The 26,718-nt window shown below is 45.5% G+C and overlaps 1 protein-coding gene across 2 annotated transcripts in view; it reads right to left on the bottom strand.

Annotated features, from left to right (window-relative positions):
* The window catches only part of LOC119456400 (uncharacterized), a 35,980-nt gene extending 18,270 nt beyond the window's left edge, over nucleotides 1-17,710 (bottom strand). Inside the window, exons 1-5 of one of the 2 annotated variants that reach the window (XM_049669815.1) lie at nucleotides 17,175-17,710; nucleotides 12,611-12,697; nucleotides 10,022-10,339; nucleotides 8,199-8,403; nucleotides 6,459-6,615 (exon numbers count right to left, since the gene is read on the bottom strand). In XM_049669815.1, coding sequence (XP_049525772.1) covers nucleotides 6,459-6,615; nucleotides 8,199-8,403; nucleotides 10,022-10,139 — 480 coding nt within the window. In that variant the 5' untranslated portion in view covers nucleotides 10,140-10,339; nucleotides 12,611-12,697; nucleotides 17,175-17,710. Of the gene's footprint in view, nucleotides 1-6,458; nucleotides 6,616-8,198; nucleotides 8,404-10,021; nucleotides 10,340-12,610; nucleotides 12,698-17,174 lie in introns of those variants that run through there. The other variant, XM_037718129.2, reaches the window with a different exon arrangement.
* Nucleotides 17,711-26,718: the final 9,008 nt, after the last annotated feature.

The following is a 26,718-nucleotide window of genomic DNA, read 5'->3' on the forward strand; positions in this document are numbered from 1 at the left end:
TTTTTTACTCTTGTACTTTTGTTTAGAGCAAGCGTGCTTAAGCTCGACCGCAGTCATCTGTCGGCGCAGGCCGGGCCGGGACTGCGGATTTGGCTAAGCCGCTGACGAGGAAGCCATAAAAAGCGGACACTGCTGGCAAGCATGCGAGAGAAAAGGGTTAAGCGAAATTTCGGCCTTTCATTCCTCGAATTCTCGCAGTTCCCTGAAAAATAGCGTTGCCACCTACAAGGGCTGCTAATTCTAAGAACTGCATATCTTAGGCAGCGTCCATATCATGCTGTTTACGCCGGTTCTCGTCATATCACCGAAGCAAAGCAGCAATGTGCTTGGATCGGTATACTTGGGACGGTGACTATAGTAACGGCAAATATTGATGGCCGCCCTATTTATATTGACGAGCTGACCACCTTGAACGAAGCAGTATATGTACACCGCGGAAGGAGATTCCCCTAACCGTTAACAAGCACTATTGGCTTTTTTTTTGCTTTTTGTTCTTATTTTTTAGAAGTATTAATAATAATAATAATAATAATAATAATAATAATAATAATAATAATAATAATAATAATAATAATAATAATAATAAATACAAACCTTCTCGAAAATATCACACCTTGCCTTGGATTCTTCTCACTCCCTCAATTTCTAATAGTCAGCACTAAAACATCGATGACGACTGCGAGGTATTCGCGCACCCCTGTATATACACTCATACCCAGAAATTTGAGACATCGGGGTTACTTCGCATGTTCCACAACATGAGTAACTCAAACATTTTTTTCTCCTTTGTAGTGGTCCCTGCATCTCTTTAATACCTCCTGCGTGGAAATTGCTCTTTTATTCATTTCATTATTTATCAAGGAAATTTATTTCGCCTTGTTCGTTCGCAGCGCTCTCCTATGCATTGCTTTCACTGCATTACGCAAGCGCTTTGCGGTTCGGCGGATGCGAAATTTTCAAGAAAGCGAATCTCACTTGAAAAACGTTGTTTACCCTGCGATTCCTTCCGAGACATGTTTTCACCTTTCACAAATGCTACTTTACATAAAAGCACGGCAAATCTCTTGTTTGTTGGGGCGTCTGGTGTTATCGTAAAAGGCACATGCCCCCGCAATGTGGCTTCACTGCAGTGCAGCTTTACAATGATGCCTGTTTAACCTCAGAAACATTGCGCAATTAAACAAAACTACACATGTACGAAGACTGAGTCATTACGTAATTTCAGTGGTTTGAACTGACGGAGGCGCATTTCTCTGGTATAAATTTCTAAACATCACTTTATGGAGTTCACAATGGTACAAAAAAAAGTGGCTAATGAACCCAGAAAAGCTACTGCACTAAAGCCAACTTTTTCACATAGTGAGAGGATGATATACAGATTATTTAGGTGAAAAGATATGGGTGTATAAAAAAGCGTTGCTTTGTATACAATTTTTTTAAAGTTCGTTCTCCATTGAGTGACGCGACCGCACAGCACCCGCCACCGACAGATGGCGGTAGGGGCCGATTTCCCAAATTATTGGACATGTATAACCTAATGACTATGAGTGGTTTGCAAGCAAGACTACACAAAGCTTGCCTACGATATATATTGATTTTTACGCGAGCTAGCCGTCTGCCTTTATAGATTCTTAGCAGTTCTTCAGCGCATATACGTTATACATGTATATTACGTGTATTCACCAAAGAGCACGTGTAGCACGAAACGTTTCTGCCTTCGATGTACTGGTTTGGCGAGTTCTTGACGCGTAAGCCGCAAGTAAACGTTTCTGCCTTCGATGTACTGGTTTGGCGAGTTCTTGACGCGTAAGCCGCAAGTAAACGTACAGTCAACCACAAAAGTTTGCGGACCACGCGAGCGCGTGGCCAAGAGCCTCTTCGCGACACTTCCGCTACGTCACCAGCGATCGACAGCAGCGCTACGTTGAAGACGCATCCCTCCTTAAATCTAGGGCCTGTCTATTTTCGCACTGTGCGCAAATATTTTCTACCTATCTCTTTCAACGTGACGCGCTCTTTGTTAGCCAGGGCTACTTGCTTATATTTTGAGAGCAGAATATCAGTACAAGTAATCAGACAGCGTATTCTTCGGCTGTTATCAGTTCTATTTTCGCGTAGCCACGCTGTTTTTTTTTTTTTTTCGTGAGTGCGTGAGTGAGCGGTGAGGCAGCCATGGGACACAGATGCTTAGTCAGTAGGCAGAATTTTTCCGTTCCTCCCCCATCGCTAAGTGACAGTAGCGGCCGGGATTTGATCGCCTGCGCCCAGGTTTTGCTGCGCAAAGCCCGAACCACCGCGCTGCTATAGTGGTTACATTTAGAAAATTAAGAAATAATCGGGTGCGATGACTCTTTTTATAACCCTTTGCGACACGGCGTCCTCGTTTGGGGACTCGAACTTCGGAGGCGGGTCCCACGCCACGTGTTTCTTCAAATGACCTAAAGCTCAGTGTGCACATTCGTGTCCGCTTCCTGATGGGACAACTAGCGGTCAGTTAACTTCATTGTCCTGCGTATTGCTGCAGATGATCACTTTGCTGGAGACACTACCATGTTAGACAATCGTTCGACGTGCCGCGTTCCAAGACCAACGTCAAGAGTATTTTTTTTCTCCGGTCGACACGAATACAACCGAAAAAGCAAGTGTGCATGCGTTTCGGGCCTAATAGTTGATTCTTTTTATGCAAGCATTGAAGCTGACGGATTTCAGAATAATTAGATAATGAGTTATACGCTAATTAATTTTTTTACTGAAACTCGCACAAAACAGCACATTGCTTCGTCTTCTTTCTTGGAATGTAATAGTGAGCGTCTTGAAATGATGCCATGCGCATTTGACGCATTTGCAGACAGTGCATCATAATTCGTGTCTGAAGGGGATGAATTTATTCACAAGACATTTACAGAAGTGTCATGAAACATAGGTCTCTCAATGATCTAGTAGGAAGTGAAATGTCCGCCGTTTTCTAGCACCTTATTGATGCGTGTGGGCATCGACTCGTACAAAGATTCAGTAATCTCCGGTCGACCGCGCAGGCTTTCCCATTCTTGTGCGATCGCTTGCCACAGCGTATCGGCCGTGCGGCCGCGGTTGGCTCGTGTGGACAGCCGTTTCTTCAACATGCCCCAGACATTTTCTATGGGATTCAAGTCGGCGCCACATGGAGGCCACTCAAGCTGGCAAACAGCATGTTCTTCTAGCAATGACTGGACGATACGTGCTTTATGGATCGGGCTGCGGTCGTGTTGACAAAAATAGCAGCCGTCGCTCAAGGGACCGTCCAGCGCATACGGAACGAGGTGTCTAGTGATGACGTCGCAGTACCGTGACGCAGTGAAGGGCCCTTCCAGACGCACAAGGGGACCAAGGCCATCCTTGCTGATTGCTCCCCACACGCTCACGGAACACCGTCCACTGGATAGAACACTCTGTGTGTAATTAGGCAGATATCTGCAAGAAATAGCATACAATTGGGTTCCAGCGGCGCGTCTAAAAATGTTGTGATTCCTCTTGCGTATGAACTTTATAATGATGTTATAGAGTCGCAATAGAAAACGTGCAAACATCATTAGATAGTACTGAAAGACCCACTGGCAGCTTTTAATTAGCTTCAGAGTAAGTAGTACTATGAAACAATCGTTAATGTTTTCAACATAATACCACTACAGAAAAATCTCGTAATGTCCAAAAGCTCATTTTACGTGAAACATGTTGTGATGCAGAATTAGCTTCGTGAATTAACTGCCAATACACTGTAAACACACCTGCAGTTTAGTGGACGCCAAACCCGCTTCCGTTGGTCCCAGCGCATGGAAAAAGTTGACTCGTCGCTAAAGATGACATCGCCCCATTTCTCTGTTGTCCAATCTTTCATTGCTGTAGCGAACATGAGTCGTTCTTGTAGCTGGCTGTCTGAGAGGCAGGGCTTCTGTGCTGCTACGAAAGACTGCAGGCCAAGCTCACTCAGCCTTCTTCTTACAGTCTCAGACGATACCGTGAGCGAGAGCGCTTCTCGGATATCCTCTGCACTTTGAAAAGGATCAGCCACGATGGCGGCCGTAATCAGGCGGTCCTCTTCCTCAGTCGTGGCCCTTGGACGCCCACTGCGCTCCATATCTGTGAATCTGTCATCGTCGCGGAAAGCTTGAATAATCCTATTCACGGCAGTCCGGCTCCTGTTGGTTCGGCGGCAGATTTCGCGCTGAGGTATTCCCTCTATAAATAAACGCACAATGTGCCTTCTTTCGTCAAGTGGAACACGCAGCGGCATCTTTCCAAATAGGCAATCACCACGTGGCCTGAAGCAAGTCTACTACGTTTTCAGTGACTGATGCGAAGATGCGCCTATGTGTGAAAGAAAATTTTCTATGCATCCGCTTTTTCTTTATTTTTGATGACAGTGAAACACCTCCCTACCCTTTCTCTCAAGACGCAGAAGCAGCAACACTCATTGGACCAAGATGCTGCCAACCAAAGTGCGCCAGTAAACGTCGCGTAAAAAAATCGTCGCAGCGCTTCGTGAAACTTATCTACCCACTGGCACACCAGTCGACAAAGGTTGCAGTGATTGCTCCGATACTGCTATCAAGCCAGATATGTGGCGGTCTTATCGCAGACAGCGCTCTGCGTCAACACAACGAACTAACAATGTCATGCACGGGAATAAAAAATTAACAGGCAGGCGAGTACCAAGAGGGCTCATATCCAGGAGAGCGCCCCTGTCGCCGCTAGGTGGCGTACCGCTAGGTGGCGCGGATAGGCAGTCTGGCACGCGCTCGCGTGGTCCGCAAACTTTTGTGGTTGACTGTACATCGCTTGCAAACAATGCTGATTTTTCAGCGAGCACTATATATTGCATCTCCCGCCGCAAGGCACTGGTTACGCGTCTTGGCAAAGCACAATGTATTAGCAGCTATTAGTGTGAAAAGTTTATATCATTGGTTTAGGTACAGTGCAGTCATAACACGAGCCGACACCGCATAATGCAAGCGCTAGGCGCGCACATCGGCACACATATGCAAAAGAATTATACGTTTCTGACGCGCCGAAACCATAATCTCACTATGAGGCACGCCGTATAGTGGGGGACTCCGGAATAATTTGAACCACCTGGGGTTTTTTTTTAACGCGCACCTAAAAACGGGTGTTTTCTCATTTCGCCCTCGTCAAAATGCTGCCGCCTTGGCCGGGATTCGATCCCGCGACCTCGTGCTTAGCAGCCCAACACCATAACCACTAAGCAACCACAGTGGATCGCACACATATGCAACTTCCTACGACCTTCCTGTCACTGCGCGTGATAGCAGAGTGGGCTTTGTTTGAGCAGCATGAAAATGATCAAGTGTGCGTGCTATACCAACAGAAGCTGCGATAAGGCAGCAATGTCCACTATCACGTCGCCGTTTTCGTCAGCAATACCTGCCTGTATTGTCATAGTTTCATTTTAAAAATCCCTACAGAAATATGTAGCGCTATAATGCCTTTTGCCTATTGTATTTTGTGCAATGTCTTTATAACGAATTTGTGCGCCGCTGTTATGGCGGTTCAAACAGTACGGAAATGGGCGAGCAATACATGAATTTGTACAAATTTTGTCATTCTGGCTTCCCTTACGGCTCATCTCGTTAAAGATAATTCGTCATAAAAATAGGTTCGTTATGTGGCACTGATTAGGCTAATTTACTAATGAAAAGTGTGAAAATGTACCAATTTACATAACTTTAAGCCAACAAACACGTAAAATATCAAAAAGTAATTTCCCGCTTTTTGTTACTTTTCGAACCTCATCTTAGTTCAGTGAAATATGGGCTCCAAGATGTGGCGATTTTTTCATGCGCTGAGAAATATGCGTGATGAGTTTAATTAGCTCTGAACGCTATACAACTGCCTCGTATAAGGTGATTTAGGTATACGAGCTGCGCGCAAGCTTCGGGCGGAACAACGACCCCGCGGTCGCGCTACTGGAAGGAGTGATAACTTCGCCAGCTACATCGAAGATGCGGTCGACCATTGCCAGATCAGCTAAACGAATAATCAAACAAAAACCGCGAAGTACACCTTCTCAGCAGACACGCGATAAATCACAGAAGTAATGCACTACGTGTCCATAATTCCAGCGGCGGAAGAACGATCGCCAGGTCAGTTCATAATAATATCATAACGGGAAATCACACAGCAGGTACAGCGAAGGAAAAGTGTGCAATTCAGTTTCACCTTCGTTGCGTAAGTTGTCCTTAATGCTTGAAACTTCACGCTACGCGGAGCAACCAGTTTTAGGAATAGTCTGCAGCGCTACAAATAAGGAGCCGAAGATGGAGCGCATATACTTCAAACGGCACACACCGCTAGAAGGCGGAGACCGAAGGCGCAATAATTCGCACTTCAAATGTTACAAGCTTATATTATTATTTGGAATGTATTTTAACAGACAAGCGGAAACCTCAAAGCAGCATACTTACAGTTATTAGCTTTAGCTTGCCTGCTAAGTCCGATTTAAGCGTTCTGGGGTCACAAGTTGCTCTCAGGATGCCATGGTGTTGTATTTTTTCCTTGTATAATTGCAGAAGTTTTTGTCTGCCGGTGGAACTCAGAGCTTTTCTCACGTCGTCGGCCTCACTGAAACATATATATGCACCAATATTCCCAACCATACAAACAGTAGAGGAATAAAGAAAGGGAAGTAAATGCAGGGAAGTTAACCAGGTTGCACCTGGTTTGCTCACGCATTAGGGGTGCAGGAACAGGAAGGAAACAAAAATGCGAAGGATAAGAATTGATGCGCGCGCACACAACAACCATCACCGTGAATTCAAAGACAGTCGCAGAGCCCAGTGTAGCAAAAAATGCAAAGCTCCAACTGGTCTTATGACCAAAAAACTGCGGATGTCTGTCATTACCAGCATTAAAAGGTCCTATGCCATAACAGCTTACATTTTCTGCTTACCTGAGAACTGGAGAACTGCAAATCGCTTCTCAAATGTCATTCGCACACACCGCGAGTGCACTGTCTTAAATAGCCACCATTTAAGTCTGCAATTCATGCGGCGGCATTGGGGAAGCATCACCGGCATCCCGTCAGTGTTTGTGTTGTCTAGCCGTATCTTTTCCACGCATTGCTAGAGAAAACCTGATGACGGAACCGTAAGTTTTTAATGTCCTCTGTCACGAACTTGATCATTAGACACAGTAGTTCAAGTTGTCCGGCCGGCGTAAGCTTAAAGTTGGATAGTCATGATATTTTGTGGCAAAAAACTACCTCTTGCATAATTTTTTTATATATCAAGAATGTCTGCTGCGTTTCATCGCTTCAACAGTCGATTCTAGAGGAAAGGGCATACAAGAGTTTGCTCTCTCGCTGTGAAGTCTCGTCATAACGTCCTCGCTTTCAGCGTACCATAACGCGAATGCTGAGGCCAAGCATAGGCATGGATCAAAAACAAGTTCTTTATCATATACAGTTAAATTAGTTAGGCGTTACTGACAAATATCTCCACTGTTAAACACGCCCCGCTAAATGTCGAACACAGGTAGCGTGGTGTCACAGCCTAAATAGAAAACATTCCCGCCAGAAATGCTAAATATAACGGGATATACCTGGCGTATCGATGCGAACCATTAAACTCCCAGCGCTTCTCACACTCAGTCACCGACATCACATGCACGGGTGTCCTAACGATCTGTTGTGAAGAACTTAATGGTTTTCGCTTCCTCCTCTTTCCCGCGCTGTACGACCACGTTTCTTTTTCTTTTTTTTTAGTTTTTGCTGCAAAAAAGGAAGAAACTTGAAAACGCAAAAAAAGAACTCCCATTGATTCGTGCAAAAACTGCTTTAGCGCACAAAGTAAAATTATGACTTTTTCGTACTACCTCTTAAAACTCGAGTCTGAATAGAAGTAACTCAATCATTCAATAGTATTATTTAGCAAGAAATACAGAAAAAAAGGAGGAACAGAAAGTCGAAAGAAAATCAGGAAACGTATGTCACTAAATTTGTCATAGTTTTCCTGTTTCCTTCACACACACACACACACACACACACACACACACGCACACGCACACAGCACACACACACACACACACACACACACACACACACACACACACACACACACACACACACACACACACACACACACACACACACACACACAAATGCTTTATGGTGTATCTAAGTTGCCACCGAATCTACGAAAACGCACCGGTAGCTGACCGACATGCCGAAGCCGGTCTTTCGGGAGGCCGGTGCCAAGCGCCTGAAGATCTTCCAGCTTTTCGCGTTGTACCGACCTTGGAATTCATGTCCCAGAAACCTAACGTGTGTGTAGAAGAGTAGGTCGCATAGTCCATCCGTAGGAAACATGTCCTCTTCCACGGCAAAGTCGCCCGCTGTGCACAGGAGCACACCTGCCGAGGGGCCAGACGAAAAACTTCAATCAATGGCCCCCTCCCCCAGAGCGTACTACACCTTGGTATTGGCAGAGGTATAGGCTCAATGGAGCATATATCAGTTGTCTATACTCAGCCTCGACAAGCTTGCGCAGTGTAGCCGAAGCTGGGGGACTTCATCCAAGGATGCATCATCTGTGAAAGCTACGCAACTACGCATGCTCAATAGAACTGAAAGTTGGACGAGTTGGTTATGATTCATTCTTGAAGTGGACACACTCTTGAAGACGTAGGACACAGGCCGAGCGCTTGTTTGTTATTGTACACGCTGCAGTTCAGCATAGAATACACGTGTTTAATCGCGGCGACTCAACAGACGCTCTGCTTTGAACGAGGACAAACACGGGAAGTGCCCACGGCAACAAGGTGACATACAAGAAGCGCGATATGTCCGCATGTACGTCTATTCAGTACTTAACCTAATTAAATACTCAGAAGTAATAAGCATAGAGTGGTACACTTTTTCTAAACAGGACTTTACGGAAAACGTACTTACGTCACGGCAATTTTTGCGCTGAAGAAAGTGAACAGCCGCAGCGGGTCCCAACGGTGGTTTTTCAGTTTTGGGAAGTTATTGAAACATTGAGATAGCCGCCGTGGCTGCCTGGATATTTGATTGTATATATATCACGTGTGGTATACATCACAGGTACGTTATTTTCGACAACATAATTTCGAGTTTGTGTGACGTTGTGCTGAATTTTAATTGGCATATGCATAAAAGTTCTGACGTTATATGTGGGGAGCGACGAGCATACCAAAATACCCTACTGAGCGGCCATAGGTCAGGGCAGCTGAGAGGCAAACGTATGGCCGTACTATTTCCGTCGTTACAAGTCGTTACCATCTTTGTTCATAATTCATGCTCATAATACTTGAATAGTTCTAGAAAAGCAACAACATGGCCGTAGACCGTGCGCTGTCCGCCTCAGGTTGATTACAGCTACGCTGCCTCGGGGTTACGAAAACAAATGGTGAGCCCATGATGTTTGCGTCATGCGTATGCGTGACGCTGTGAGAAAAACGGTGGAACGTTCTAGGTAAACTTTACAAATACCTTGGCGTTCGATTTTGTGCCGACGCTATATTTGCTATGGCGGTATACCAGACACGGAAGACCTCTTCCTATCAATGCGAGCAGCTTTTTGCACTCCAAGTTCTGTGCTAAACAGCGTTTGTAGTTATTGTTCTGTGAACCTGTCACCCTTTCGTGACTTCGCGTACACTATTTTTTTTTCTTTCTTTCGTTGAGATTTATTTAAAACTTCCCCTTGCCTATATGCCTCACGTAAAACCACCCTCACTCGGCATTTCGAGTGCTGTAAATGTATATCTTTCTGCGAGCCCGTTCTCTTATTCTGTGGGAAAATTGGCTTGTTCCAGAATTATTTTATCACCCTCTCAATAGAAAAAGCGTTATGACAACAACAAATTCGGCCGGTGGCTACTTCCGGGGCTGGCGCCACGTAGGAGTGCTAAGGCCTTGACGAGTCGGCCTACGGCCGTGTTTAGAGCTCCGTGTTGTACGTGCCGCTATTCTGAGAGGGAACAGGAAGGAGAGCCGCGTGAGGCTCACCCTTTGCCGGTGTCACTTTGCTCGCTTTGTCCTGAGCGGCTGTAGTGAAAACGCTGCTCCCAGTCCTTGACCCAGTCGTCGTTCCCCTTGCATGGCCCGCTTCCTTCAGCGTCGTCATGAACGGGGACTCGGATGGACTGTTTTCGATGACTGACGCGGTTCTCGTTTTTCCATTGGTTGTCTTCGAAGCATAGATTTCACCTTGCTTTTTCTCTGCAGCTTCCGCAGTGCTCGCCGCGTCCGCTCCTGTTTGCGGTTTAGTTGGCACTGCTTTTGGAGAGCTTGTCGTCGTTTCCTCGGCAGTAGACTCGGGAGCATCTGGAAGGGCAAGACGCTTGTCAGCTACGTAAATCATGGAAATTAAGGTGCTCTAATGAACCGTTCGTATGTGAAAGACATATCGTTGAGGCACTCAAGGATAGCATACAAGCTGTTCGGAAAGCTAATATGGAAGTACACTCATAGAGCACGCAATGCAGAAGCAGGGACAAAGAAGCGAGCCAAGTACAAAGTATATATAAGCCAAGTATCTGGTCATATTAGAAGCCAGGAATGACAAAATAACACTCACCAGCAGCAGTCAATCCCTGCCGGCATTACATTTCTGCAATTTAAGAAATTGTGAGCAGCTTGCTCTAGTGATGCAAGGCTGGAGTAAACAGTGGAGCTGGTGATCGACCTAGCTTCTTCCAGGTTTTACTAGGACTAGGCCGTCCCTCGCAGTACTAGGCTAAATGCTAAGTACTGCGAGGGACGGTATTCCGAATCGGCTCGCCGCCGACGCGCAGATTCTCGCTTGGCCACGCGACGCGCTTCAAGATGAGCGGCTTCTTCTTCGGGTGTCCGGATCTTCTTTGGTCTTCCCATGTGCCGTTGTCAGATGGGAAGGGGACTTGGCACCCGTAGGTACCACGCCCCAGAGCGTTCATGTACTCAACAACCCAGCATCATTCGGTACATTGACACCGGCACCCCCCCTACCCGGGCTGACTGGGTGGGGGGCTTTGATTTGGGCCAACGGTCCTTCCCGGACAAGGGGGCCGCTGTGGAGCGGCGCACACCGTGCTATTTCACGCTTCACACAAACAGCCATGTCGGTCGTCAGGGACACAAGCCCATCAGATCCCTGGATTGCCTCGACGGAAAAGGTGTCAAGGCAAACAACCATGGAGACAACAGAAGCCGTCCGCGGCGCAGCGCACTCTGTTGCGCATGTCAAGGCTACATGTAGTTGCCACAGAGTCAACGAGAGTACTGCCGCCCTCGCGGAGGCTCCGAGCTTTATCTCCCCGGTGACGTCACGGCCAAGCTACACCTCCACACTTGCCGGGGCGTGGTTGGTCGAAACCTGCCGAGCCGCCGCCAGAGGCGCCTGCTGCAGTCACGGACACAACGCTCGTTTGGCGCGAACGCCGGCAAACGGGGAAACGCGAAAGGCGTCGGCAGCAGCCCTGCCCATTGCCTCGTTGGTGCTGCTTCAATTTCTTTCTCTCTCTCGCTCTCATTTTCTCTTTCTCTCTCCCGAGCATAGCGCGCGCCGCGCGCATGTTCTCCTTCCCTCTCCTTAGCATCCCATGTCAAGGCAACTTGTGCACGGCATGGAGAGGAGGCGAACCACACGCCGCTCCGCGAGGTGGTTGCTACGCAACGCGCGTTGACGTCATCGCCAGGAGCAGTTTTTGTTCGCCCTACGTGGCGCAACCCAGAGCTTAAACAGCTCCGCTGTTAAAATCTTAACAAGCAACACGTTGTCAGCACCAGCCATGTTGAAAGAATGGGTAATTAAGAAAACATTGTGACTAGCGCATGCTACATGCAATCGAATACAAGAATATCCTGGTGAAAACCTAATCAAAAGATTCAATGCTTTTTCCTAGCTGGAGGTGACAGAGTTCAAACACTACATCTAAAGACCATCTAGGATCGTGGACACCACCTTCTAAATATAGCGCAAGCGACAAGGCGACGGCAAGAATTAGGGCGGATGACACAGGCGCTGTGCTTTGTTATGCCTGGCGTTCCTTCTGGGCAAAAGGTGCTTCACCGACGAGCGTGCGGCTACGGAGCCTTCGTGGCCGCTCGGGCCCCAACCTGAAAACAGTGTTTATACTATTGTATTCGACGCTGTATTTATAATGTCGATTTCGATCAATGTAGCCCAACTCACACTCATTGTCCCCGTAACCAGCCTTTAAGGCTAATCTAAAGTAGTGAAGACACATGTGAAGGAGATACCAGACCTAATATCGAAAAGAGGCGATGAATATTCACTTCTATGTGACATGAAAAACTAGATTAGCCCAGAAATGTATTGCAAAGTCTTGCTGAGAAATACCTTAAATGCCACAAGGGTCCGCGAGAATAAGTAAGTGAAGGGTAAAGAACTAACTCGTCTGAAGCACATGACCTCATACAGAAACATAAAAGTGCTGATTGACAGAGAATGACTACGTTCACAGATCTTATACGTGTCCATTTTGTCAGATGTCCTTCGAGAAAAAATCAATATACACCAGTCATGCAACCGCCCACAAAACACACTTGCGATGCCGGTGTACCTACGCTGGGAGACCACCAAGGTCTACTTACCGGGGATGGTATCAGGCTGAGCCGCGCCAGTGTCCTTGTGCACTCTCAAGTGGAAATACTGATCGTTCAGAGTTTCTCCGTCGTCTTCTGCGCATGAACAGAATAATGCCCTCATACAGATTAGCTCCAATATCTAGGTACTTGTGTTTCGTGGTTGCTCAGTGTAGTACATCCGTAAACTTGAAAGAATGAAGAAGCCCAAATGTATCATTCTCGAGGGAAGATTCAAGCACATGGCCACCCATGGATGGTCATGTGCTTGAAGACATGGCCATCCCCTACACTCTAAGAAAAGATTGCACCCTTTGGAGCTTATCTTGACCCTAAACAATAATAGTCTATCTTGCGTGCTTGCCTATATTGCGCTTCCGTTACTTCAAGGTCCCTAACGGCATGCGCGTTATCAACGTGACGTTACTGCGTGACGTTATCAGCGTGACGCTACTTCCCTGTTAAGGGAAGTAGCGAGCACAAAGTGTTAAAAAAAAGAAACGCAAGTAAAACAGATGACGATTACTGTTTGGTAACAAGATACGCCTCAAAGGGCATAAACTTTATGTTGAGTGTATGCGTTACTTACATAGAAATGATAATGGTATGGTACAGCTTTATTAAAAGAGGGATGGCTCATGTGCACATCCGGATGGCTCATCGGCCTGTTAAGGGTAATGTAGTTGGGGAATTCGTAAATGAGGACAGGGCCAGCCACCGAGGAATGTTTCTCCACCCGGTTACGCCAAGTGGAGAATGCGCGATTCCGCAGAAAAGGTGAACAGAGCTCTAAGGACACTGTCGGCCTCCGTTGAGGGACGGATCCACCCCTCGAAGCTGGCCCCTTGCCCCCGGTGCTTTCATCGGAGGGCTGCATACTTTGGGCACGCCCACAGCAAGTGCATGCGTAAGTGCAGTACCGGTGCGATCCTTGTGCATGAGTACTTGACATGCGCACGACAAGCCTGCGGGCAGTGGATCTTCCTTCGGCTCCGATGCTTTTCTGACGCTCTTCAACAAGGTAACGGCCCGTCTGGCCTGGCAGCTCGAGGAAGTGGATGAACAGCATTTTACAATCTAAGCCGAGGACATTAGGCTGTGGACGTCTTCCGAGGAAGAAATCACCGATCAAGTGGCGGCACTGCAAACAGCTAGTCCTGGACATGACCGCAGCATTCCTGGAAAATACGAGGATGATCCCTCCTCCGAAAAGACCTGATATATAACCATGGGTGGCAACGATGAACGCCGGCACAAAGTGACCTTACACTTCGCGGGCACACCCATCCACCCAGTGACCGAAGGCTACTTGAAAAATCTTGGCGTGCCGATAGCAGCAGTGGGTCGGCCCGACATATGGATGCGGTAGGTACGTCCAACTTGGCGCCGGATCATTCAAGTATAAACCGCATGCACGCGATCTTCCGCGCGACAGCGACAAGCGACGCGATGGAGATGGCTGTCGCGGTCGCTCGTCGCCTACAAGTCGTACCGCATGCGAGCGACCAGACGAGCGACGACTTTGAGCGACGTTTCCCCGTGTTGCCGGTATGAGGGCAGCGAATACTCGCTGAAACTGGCGTGACGCTTGCTTTATTAATTTAAGTTGATGTGTTTTAGTGTAAAGAGCAGCATAAATATTTCTAGAGGTTATTACGTTACTACGTTATTATCCTTGCACGTATCAAAATCTAGTCGTTTGCTCGTTCCGTGCAACAATCGGTAGTACTTGACTTATGTATATCCAGTTCCGGCGTCGCGCTATTGGCTAGTCGCTTATAGCACTTCCGGGCGACGAGCGACCAATTCTAGATTTCTAGAACCGAGCGATTGAGCGAAAAGACCGTGCGATCTGTTCGCGCGACGGCCCGTTTCGTGGCTCGAAGCCGCCGCTCGTCGTTGTCGCGCACAAAATCGCTCTCATTCGGTTTGGGCTTCAGGCGCCTCGGAGGGGCAGGAACCGAGATAGCACTGTTCTTTACGTGTTCAATACACAGGGTTTTCTCTTGAGGCCTGAGGGCGAGTAAAAAAAAAGAGCAGCACAACCACGGCACGAGCACGGCACACAGTACTCGACCAGTCATGAGCAACAGCGCTTCTTTTACTTTCTTTTCAGTAATCAGACAATAAATGGGCTTCGCTTACAGGTTCTAACAAAGCCACAAATAGTGATTTACAATTTGATGACACCATAGTGCCTATAATAATAATAATAATAATAATAATAATAATAATAATAATAATAATAATAATAATAATAATTTGTTTACCGTGCCCAGCAACAGCCATCAAGTCTGAGTGCTTGTGCACGCATACATTAAAAAAGGAAATATAAAAGGAAGTTACGTTTTTAAAAAAGCAAAGAATAAAAGAATTACTCCATCTCCCGCTAAAGGTAACCATGTGTGGATGCGAAGCAGCGGGGAGATGGTTAGCTTGAGCGGGAGATGGCTTCGCGGCAGCGGCCCGAGCGCTCATCGCGGCGTTGCACAGGAGAGACAATGAGGCGCGCGCGCTCCGTCATTTTCATACCGCGGAACTACCGTGGCGCCCCCAGCGGAGTATGCCGCTGTCGCACCACCTGTCGTGCGCGCCACTCCGGTTCCTAGAGGAGAGAAAGGGGGGAGCGTAGGAGAGGAGAGAGAGAGGGAGGGGACGCGCACGCACTGTGGGGGTATGGGACGTGGGCGCCGCTCCGTACAGGATTCCTAGAGGAGAGAAAGTGGGAGAGCGTAGGAGAGGAGACAGAGGGGGAGGTGATGCGCATGCGCTTTGGGGGTGTGGGACGAGGGAGGGACGGACAGAGCGGCCGGCAAGGAATTCTTCGCATTTAAAAGAGCAATCTTGAAAAGAAGAGAGTATATACAGCAAGGCGCAAGGGGCATACATAACAGAAAAGAGGAGACGAGCAGTTGAACAATATGTGAAATTATGACACAACAACGCAAAGCTCGGAGAAGAACAATGACAGTGAGTTAAGAGAAATATCAAGATCAGTGAAAATAAGCGTTATAAATACTCTCTGTTCTGTGGACGGTTGAGTGCTGGTTATGACAAGCAAGAACATGGAAAGTTCTATGTTCTCTGGTTTTATTGCGCGGAATACGCAACATTATGCAACTAAGAAGTTCGGGGCAGGGGAGGATCTTGCAGTCTGACCTGTTTTCTTTTTCTAAATGAGGAAAATATAATAACGTCACCTTGAATGCTGCTAAGACCAAAGTCATGACTTTCATACGCAAGACAGCAAGTATTTCTTAGTCTGTAGCTTCTGTACCATTGTGTAAGGTTCGTGAGATAAATGATCTCGGTGTACTTTTTTGATACAACCTTACACTTTTCAGCTCACACTAAACGCGTTGCAATGCTGGATATGCCCACTCTTGGCTCTGTTTGCAGACTATCGAGAGAATTCAATCCTCCTACATCATTCCGCAAGTTGTACGCAACATGTCTTCCTCAACTCAAATACGCGTCGGTCGTCTGGAATGGCATTTCTATATCCAACAGTGCCATTATAGATCGGCTCCAGATAAAGTTTCCAAGCATATATCATCACCATTCTGCTAACACGGACGCTGCACCTTGCTCTAGCACTGTTAGATTATTGTCATTGCCCTTACTTCACTGCCGACGATATCGCGCTGCCCTTCTGTTTCTTTTCAAGATCCTTCACAGTATCCTCATGTACCCCGAACTCCTCAGTTGTATCATGTTTCGTATTCCGCGCAAGATCACCAGAGAACATTGACCTTTCCCTGTTCCTATCCGTCATCACCAACACTCAACCCTCCACAGCATACAGAGTCTTTATAACGCCCACTTTCATGATTTTCATATTTTTCACAACTCGCTGTCATTGTTCTTTTCCGAGCTTTGCGCTGTTGTGACATAGTTCCACATATTGTTCAACTGCCCTTCTTCTCTTTTTTCTTATGTATTCATTTTGCGCCTTATTGTAAGTGCACTCTTCTTTTCAAGATTGTTTTTTCTATTCATTGTTTTGTTTTACTAATATTTTCTTGCCACTTTTTTTAATGTATGCGGGCGCAAGCTCTTAGACCTCATGGTTATTACTGGGAACGGTAATTTATTTATTTATTTATTTATTTATTTATTTATTTATTTATTTATTTATTTATTTATTTATTTATTTATTTATTCATTCATTCATTCATTCATTCATTCATTCATTCATTCATTCATTCATTTAACCAAAGGTCCCAAAGCAACAAAACGGTTATGAAAGACGCCATAGTAGAAAATCCAGATTAAGTTTGACCGCCTGGGTATTTTTTAACGTGCACTCATTGTTTTCTGCACAAAGGCATTTTTTGAATTTCGTCCTTATGGAAATGCGGCTGTCGCGGCCGGAAATCTAACCCGAAACTTAGCGCTAAGTAGCAGAACATTGCAGCCATTGAGCCACCGCAAAGAATATATCTTTTTTTTTTTCATTAGTTCATAAAGGCATTTCGATGGTGACTCAGGTTCACAGGTACTCAGCCATGGATCGCATCAGCAGTGCTGCCGTCAATGAGTGATTTGTCGTTCACCACGAATGCCGACTTACCGGTGGTCTCCCGTTTGGACGCTCCTGTTGACGAAGCTATCTTTGAAGACAGTGCAATGGCCGCGACCAGGACAACGAAAATGACGGTCAGTAAGGTCAGGTTGCTGCCGCCGGGGAGCCTGCGATACGGTGACGGTAGGGTAAGACATCATGTTGTGGCGCCATCAGCGCCTCGTGAATGAAGCTCTCGCACGTACGCACTCTCTCGAGCGCAGAGCATCAACTATGAGACTTTCCATGGCGAAACAACGGCCAACCAACCAATGATTAATTCACTAAAGGTCGACGCAATGGTAGCAAAATGTTATTTTAAAAGGACGTGACTGGTCCTGCTGTCGTCTGGGATGGAAGGAGCAAAGTCCAGAGGGAGAGGATCCCGGTCTTCCATGGCCCCGAGGCGTGTTGCCGTTGGACTCTGCCCGACTTTCATTAACTCCTCATGGTGTATTTGTCGCTTATACTTTGTTTCACGATAATGCGACACTCGAGCTAAAGGTATAGCTTGCGCTTGCCGGAAAGGAGCGTGACCACGCGAATGTTCGTGTCCCTGCATCGCGTGTTCGTTTTCCTTGACGCCAAACTGTGAGAGCTCACTCGAGCGCTGTACCTAGAGCTACAGTGCGCACCTCCGAATCCTGGATCGTTAGGTTACTGCGCAACAAAGTTCATTGGTATCGAGAGCTGAATCGGTGGTTATCGATGGGGGTGGTTCGAGCTAGTATTCGCAGCCAAGCTTAATGTACAGGGTTCGAGCCCTACGCTGCCACAGCGAAATGACACTCGAAGCAAAAAATCATAATAATAATTAATAATAACAATAACAATAATAATAATAAATACCAGATCTCTACAAGTACTTAGTAGGTGCACATTAATAACGGCGTCTGTTGTTGACACATAGCAACTAAATGCCCGCAATAGTTTTCTTAAATTACCTTTAGCTGAAGCTGCACTCTCCATAGATATCACTCAAATCTGCAGAAAATTTTATGAACAATGCTAAAAACTTCGCAAAATGCACTGCACCGGCGGCTGCAGCAAGTGTACCAACTGCAGACTCATTTCACCTTAGCATATAACAAATAATCACGAAATCAATAGTTTTACCAGCCATTCTTCCAAGTTGCAGGTTACACATTGGCTCTACTCACTATTTGCAAATTTTCATCTCCATATCTCCATTCTACTTCTGAGGAGTCTTCGAAATGTGTCTATATACTCATCCGTCGGCCGCAACGCATTTAATGTTCCTTCAATCAATCAATCAATCTTTATTAATATAGCAATTATATACATACACACCATAAACGGTACATATCGAAGGAGGTCCCAGGATCAAAGACCCATGGTTTATACTTCGTTAACTTGCTATGGGTTTTCGATTTTACCACATAATATTTATGGGTTTCACACACGTATACTTACTGTCTGCAAAATTTCACCTCAGTGCGTCTCCTCTCTTGCCTGTGAGGATTTTTAAATACTCCTGCGAACATCAACTCCGGTGACGCCCAGCGTTGAACCTCCACCATTTCACCCGAGTGAAACGGCGGAGAAAGACGCGGCAAAGCATTGATGAGCTATTAACCGCAGACTCTGCAAAACATACTAGACGACACATTTCCCTTTCCCCGTTATCTTGTGTTTGTGACACTACAGTGTGATTCAATCTCGGACTCTTTGCTTTAGTGGAGAGCGTATTTAGCGTCTCTCCACGAACACACATCGCAATTTCAAGTAATCACGCACTACTTCTGTTTATTTTCATTCGTGTTATATCTGAGCGGGATACTGCATCCTTAGTGAGCATACGTTCTCTCGTTGACTAGGATGCCGGCACGACCCGGTGCCCGGCTAACCTTTCCTGTCATCACGACCTCAAATAGGTAATTACTAAGTTTCATGAATTCATCTGAAATCGCCACTCAACAGAATGATACTATCACCAGTTTAAACATATCTGTTGCTAAATTATGCTACTAAATACATTGGTATACGACTTAATTCTTTCCCAGAGTTGTAACTCGTGCACTACGGGACAAATTTAATTGGAATGCCAATGAATATGATAGCATCATTTTCGGGACAAATGTCTCGAAACTGGTGCTAATCTAAGGACTTATGCGGCATGAATATAACTTCAATAGCCATCCGGTTTCAATTCCGGAACTGCAATACGTGCTTTAGAGGAAAAGTTAGATGTTGATTAGCACTATCTTGATAATTACCTGAAGATTATAATTTATCATGCAAGTAATACCCGCCTCTTGATGAATTCACTTAAAAGATTGAACAGCGCTATCTGCTACCGCCATTTTCTTTTTTCTTTTTTTTTCGAAGTCTGTTCGAGAAAAAAATGTTCTCTTTTAGAAACACTTTAAGCCTGTGGAAACAAAACTGTTGGGTTCCAGGGTTCTTGGCCGGAGCTTCAAAAATCTGTTTCTTTAAAGCGGTTCTTTTCAAAAAGACCTCGCAAAATACGACGATCCAGCGCACTTGTTGAAATGCACGTGAAGCGAAGCTAAATTTTTTTGAAATGGTTCATTTAAAGGCTATGCAAAAAACACATGATGTGAGGAATTCTATTGTATTTATATCTACTCATCAATTGGTTCATGTTCATCTCTCACCAAATAATTATTTTTTTTTTTATTGTTCTCGTTTCACTACAATATAAAGCGCATGTAACCGTGTTTTGCATTTCGTTTTGCAGAAAAGCAAATATGTGCCTGCCAGACAAGACGCTTCTTTTTTGTTTTGAGAATGCGCTTCGAAAAAAAGCTTCGCGTTAAAAAGAAAAGAGATGGAACAGCACATTATGCTCTTGATTGCGAAAATATGCTTTCGTTCACGTCCTTAGCAGCTCATGTAGCGTCTTATCACGTCATATAAATGTGCTGGCACGACAAGGAAATAGCAGTTACGTTTCCTATAGTTAAGTAGTCGAATCAGCAGCTTTGATTGTTACAGCAGTTAGACGTTAGTTTCGCAGTTGGATTTTGTTTAGCAGTCTCAATCGTGCCTTGAGTGAAAAGTTGTTACCTCATCTGTCAAAACACTTGAGATTATACATATTAGCCTTTTTATTTCCATTTTACTGATTATTTTTTAATATCAGTACGCGTTGTACTAGAACGACTGGCCACTTTGCTGTGGGATGGTAAGGTTTTAATACAAACTTTGTTTCGTACTTACCGATTTGCTGTAGTGTTGCAGTAAAAACAAATAATCAAGAAACGGGAGCTGGCTCTCATAGACTGCGTGTACAAGTTTGGGAGAAACAAAATCAGTATGAATTCACTCTAGGTCCATTTTTCTATGTGATCAAAAGCTGAGTTGCGCCTGACGTTTGCGAGAACAGGCAACGCAGAAATTTTGCTTAATGTGAACGCTCCATTTAGCAGGCGACATGCTTTACACACAGGATGGCTGTAATTCGCTTCACTGACTGTTAACACTTGCATAAAATCTACAGGATATCAGGCTAAATCTCGCCCGCTTCTTCAGGCAGTGAAGCTGCGTCGGCCTGGGAATTCCACGCATGCTACTCCACGACTTCACGCAAAACACAGCGCACGAATATGTGAAATCGGTTTAACTAAACAGCAAGAATCCAGCGAATGGAATCCGAATGACAACGACCAAAGTCTACACGCGGTAGAAAAGAAGTACTGAACAAGGATTGAGTGCTGTGTGGGTTGGAACAGATTCATGATTTACAGCACAAAAAAAAGAACGATGACAAGGAAAACGTAAGGACAATACGAGCGTTGTTTTTCAAGTGAGCGCTTATTGAAAGTCGATTAAATATACAGAATCACGCACGCACGCCCGCACGCACGCACACGCACACGCACACGCACACACACACGCACACGCACACACACACACACACACACACACACACACACACACACACACACACACACACACACACACACACAATGAAGAAGATGAGGCTGTCAAAAGTGGGGTAACAGTATCAGCGGTCGCATGGGCGAAGTGTACTTAAGTATTACCTAGAAAAGCAAACCCCTGCTTAGTTAAAGCGATAGATGGCTTGCTCACACAAGACTGCGTATGCTTTTCAAGATGGAAAGCTTCGGCGGGGTGCTCCAATTTATGTGTCTCATAAGAATATAAGTCTTAGTGAAATCTGGTGAGCAGCTACATAACCCACAATGAATCGATAAATTAAGCCTGGGTATATTTTTAAGCGAATGAAAATGTTAGCTCAAGTGAAGATTGATACAACGACCAGTTTGGCCTATGTAAGTTTTGCTGCAAAAAAGCGATACTTTGTAAAGAACACCCTTTCTACAGTGTGTAAAGCTGGTGGCTTGAATAACTGTGCACATGTTGCTCTGACAAGCCGCCCCACCCTTAGCTTTTCTCTGAAGGTACGCACAAACTCTACCGAGCTTTTTCTTTTTTTTTTTTTTTTTTTTTTTTTTACGAACAATCGGCGTCAACATCGTACCTACTACCAACCTTCTTGGGACGGTGTGACATCCAAACGCGCAAGACAGCCGTTATTTCGTAGCTGCACTCACTGTCATACCGTGTCAAGAAGGTTGGTATAAGTAGGTTTACAAGATGCTCTGAGACCGCTAGCGCCTACACCACAACAATGATAAATTAAGAATTAAATTCTGGGTTCTTATGTGCCAAAGCCACGATATGATAATGAGACACGCCGTATAGTAGGGGTCTCCGGAATGATTTTGACCACCTTGGTTTCTTTAACGTGCATCCAATGCACGGTACACGGGCGTTTTTGCCTTTCGTCTCCATCGAAATAGGGTTTTGATCTCGCGACTTCGGGACAGCAGAGCAACGCCAAAGCCAAATAAGCAACCACGGCGGGTGACAAATTAAGAATCAAAAAGAAGTAAAGTTGTGGAGGAAGATAAAGTTTTTCTTGTCCAAATGTAATTTTTCACCGGGAAGGCATCACAAATGTTGCATAAAATGAATAATCGCCTACAGTGAGATAATTTACATCTAATTGCCCAAAACAAATGTGGATGTATTCATCTAGCAGATTTCAAGGCAATTAACTTCCGAAGCTAAGAATTATCTTTAGAATCTTGTAACTACAAAGCACTACACAAATACCCATATAACCGGTGAGACAGGTCTACTACGGGGCTATTGTTACTTTAGGTTTTGTGCAAACCGAAACTTCCCACAATCATGCAACTTAGACAATCCAAAAATAAAGTCAAGAGCAAGAATCACGAACAAACGCCTAGAAGTCGTCAGAAGTCACGCATCACTCCACCGTTCTCGCAGTGGTTAGAGAATAACACACGATTCAACTCACCTAAAGCTGAAACGCCCTTCGGTGACGTAGTCAGTGTGTCTGCTATAGCCAAACAGGAATACGCAAGAAGCACGTTAAAAAGGCTGCAGTCCAGATTTTTTTTCGTAACTTGCATATAATTTCATTTTTGGGGAGAGTATTACTGTTGTAGAGAGGCACTCTAGTTTAATTAATTAGAGCGTAGAGCACTGCAACGAGAGGTTACACAGCGCAGGCAACACAGGCACACGGCTTCGACCAACTCGTCGTCGTCGTCTTTCTTGAAGCAGTGCATACTGCTCGTTCTTCTTCAGTACACTGTATATAATATTCTTAATCTACAAATTATATACTTCAGAATTAGCGTTACTAAAATTAATTCACCAAGAATAAAAAAGAAAACTTACCGAAAGTTGAATGTTCTTCCACAGAGGTGGATAACTCTTCTGCCGGCGTTATGAAACATAGCAATGATTAATGTTATGTAATGTAATGCAATTCTGCAGAGTTACTCGCTAAAACCACGATATGATTATGGAACACACCGTAGTAAGGGACTGCACGGATTAATTTTGACCGCCTGGGCTTCTTTAACATGCGCCTAAATCTAAGCACAAGAACGTCTTTGTATTTCACTCCTCTCGAAATGCGGCTGCTGCGGTCAGGGTTGAACCTACGACCTCTACCTTTGCATGTAATATTCTGTCCAGAGAGGGAATATCTATAATCAAGGCACGAGAGTAATTATCTAAGAGGTATTGGTAGATAATGGAAGAAAGCCTGCAACATCACTTAGAAGCATTGCCCCGTCACATGACCGGAGACAGCTACCACGCAGAGTTCACGAGAAGCGTGCTTGGGGGATGGAATAGAACACAATCTCTAAGTAAAAATGGCTCACAAAAGGTTCACACTACAATTTTTTATTATATTTGACCCATTATTAGTGAAAGTGGCCGGCCAATGGATGGGAAAGAGTACTTACGAACGAAAAGATTTCTGAACTTGGCCCCCGGTTTTTATAACCATATACTTAGAGCACTACACTTTACAATATCTCGGTATGTAGCATCTGACTAAGGCATTTCAGTATGCTTGTGTGTAACAGCGCAGTCACACAGTGATCCCGATTATTCTAGTTACTTTTAAATATAACCACGAACATAAGCTCTGTATAGCACGCTAAAACGCAGCATACCGTCAGTCAACGGGCTTGCCATGACTCAGAATGAATGTTTCATATCTTCAATATGGGAACATAAAGAGCGCGACATATCTGCAAATTGGTGACTTACCCATTGCCACAGATTTGCTGTTTTCATACATTATGTGAAAGAACTGCACAGCGAACGTTCGTGGTCGCGCGCAATCAGGAGATCGGATTGGATACAACTGCTCCCTAGAATCCAACCTGAAAACACGTAATCAACGGAAGTTCAGAAAGATTAATTTGGTAAGGACATGGCTTAACCCGATAAGGAAGGAGGGATAACAATGAGCCGCTAACGAACTCAATTCCAATTCTTGATTACGAAAACATCAATTTAAGTAAAATAGTGGTTACTTGTTTCAGCTATTTAGTCGTTCAGCGTCATCTTTCTCGTCTGTTACCGGTGTCCGTCAGTGGCGTAGCCAGAAATTTTTCTCCTGGGGGGAGGGCACGTGACCGGTGTGCCCCCCGCCCCCCTGGCTACGCCATTGATGTCCATTAAATTATATCGTTATTATATCGTTATCGCACTGCGCCGCCCGAATGGCGCCTTCAAGCCATAAATCACATCGGTCACATAAGACGATTATTTCAGCGATGATGGCGATGGATAAGTAGCTTTTGGCTGTGTACCCCGATTCAGTGTCATGATCATCATCGCTGCTACGATTCTCGTTTTCATCTGATACGCACTCTGTTGAAGTGTAGAGAGTTCATACTTGCGAAACAGCGCTACATCTACATCTACAGCGCTAAAAGAGATGACGATGAAGAAAGGGGGGTACAAACACGAGCGCTATATCATTTTCGTCCTCGCCAATATTTTTTTTCTTGCGCTGTTTTGTAGAGTATTAACTTTCAGCCCCTAACCTGAGTTTCCCTGCTAGTGAAGAGCAACGGTGCATGAAGAGCTCATCACAACTCCCTCATCTTGCTTGTTTAGGAATGCACAAAGTTTTTCCACATGGCGCAGCGCGTCCGTGTAAGGCGAGTAGTCGTCGGCGCGATGACGGCGCGATGACGATAATGATGGCGTCATGACGTCGACGATGGAACAATGACTACGATAAGCATACCAATTACGATGGCGTGATGAAGGCAACGACAGCATGCATGACAACGACGGCGATGATGACGACACCGATGACGGCGACATGACGGCTATGACAGCCTGACGACGTGATGATACGAGGGCATTACGACGACGACGGCAACGACATGACGGCGAGGACGCGTAAACGAAGACGATAACATCTTGTAACTACTGATAGAGTCACGGCGACGACAACGACAAGATCGCAAGACCAAGGCAGGATGATGGCTTACATCAAACGTCTTGAAGGTAATCTGTCAGCAAAAATTTGATGCTTGCGCAAAAAATGTTCCTTCCTTTTACCGTGAAGAGAGGCTTGGTAAGCCACAAGAAACGCAATAATAAAAAACAGGTGGCGACACCACCCGGCACTCTCTGCACTATCTCCGTATGATGCACTATCTACGCAGAAGTGCCGCGCGACTGGCCGTTCGAGGCACTTTGCGTGTATTAGCGGGCTTCTTTCGCGCTCGGAAAAACACATTTATGTAGCACGTATACATTGAGCAACAGAAAGCTGTATCGGGAGTTTCTCATGTTGCTCTACAATTTTCTCATTGACACTTTGATAATTAGGACAGTACTTCTCGAGTTAGATAATTAATTACAATTACCTAAATAAATCTCAGTAACGAAAAAATTACTGGCGGCTACTCCACTGTACTGGAAACAATACGCACTTTGTTTGCTTCGCGTAACGCCGTTCCTCAGTTTTTTAATCACGCTGTGTGATAGCTGGGACACCCTGTATACTTCTCGCTAAACAACTGTCAGCGAAAACATGCAAGGAAACAGCTTTATTATACAAGCGGCACAACTGTGCTAAGAGAAAGAGCGGGAGCCCCAACAAGCTGGCTGTTGTGCAGATGTTTGTTTCTTAGAGCCACAAAAGGTTAGGCTTAATTAATTGGCGGGGATTCACAGTGTGAAAACGCGAAAAGATTAACGCGAAAAGGATAACACGAACGCCGACTACCAACTGAAAAGTTGACAGTTGTGGAAAAGAAAGAAAATGCAAAAACTATCAATGGTTGACTTAATGCACGCTGCCTTCCGCTGGGCACGCGCGGATAATGCTTACAACGTCCTTCTTTGTGTGATTTTTCAGATATGAGAGTCGGCATTTGTCAGTGTTGGCCATTTCGCCTGCCTGCCTGCTTTTTTTTTTTTTTTTCTTGTACTTATCGTAAAAAGAAATGTGAATATAGTGTGACGGAGATCATGGTATTACCGTACGATAAAACCACCCGACCGTACGATATTGTAATCTGCTCTGCTGCCTCCACCGGGTGGAAAGATTTAAGCATCATGCTTAAATGCACCGATCCAGGCGGACGCTGCATCCGCGTTGCGCTGCTGAGCTCGAGGTCGCGTCGGTCGTGTGTTCAGTCCGGATCGCGCCGGCAACATTCCGCTTCCATCGGAATGCAAAAACTCTCTTGTACCAAGCATTGGGAGCACATTAAGGAACCCCAGGTGGTGAAAATTATTCTGGAGTCCCCCACTACGACATGCCTCATAATATGAGCGTTAATCTGGCACGTAAAACCGCATAATCTACTTTTAAGGTTTAACGCAGGGGCATGTGCGTTACCGTATAGGTATGCGCCGTGACTAAAACTCGTGCAATCGGGGATCGCGTTGCGCAGACGTAACGAACAGCTCGGCGCATTATTTGTGCTGTACGCGAGATGAGTTTACAACCATCCTAGTGTAGTAGGTTTCATCATCATCATCAGCCTATATTTATGTTTAGTGCAGGACGAAGGCCTCTCCCTGCGACCCCTGTCTGGCGCTCGCTGATTCCAACTTGCGCCTGCAAATTTCCCAAACTCATCACTCCACCTAGTTTTCTGCCGTCCTCGACTGCGCTTCCTTTCTCTTGGTATCCATTCTGTAACTCTAATGGTCCACCGGTTATACATTTCTTTCCTTA

This window comes from Dermacentor silvarum, chromosome 6, assembly GCF_013339745.2.
Source record: "Dermacentor silvarum isolate Dsil-2018 chromosome 6, BIME_Dsil_1.4, whole genome shotgun sequence".
In the NCBI taxonomy this organism is placed as follows: Eukaryota; Metazoa; Arthropoda; class Arachnida; order Ixodida; family Ixodidae; genus Dermacentor; species Dermacentor silvarum.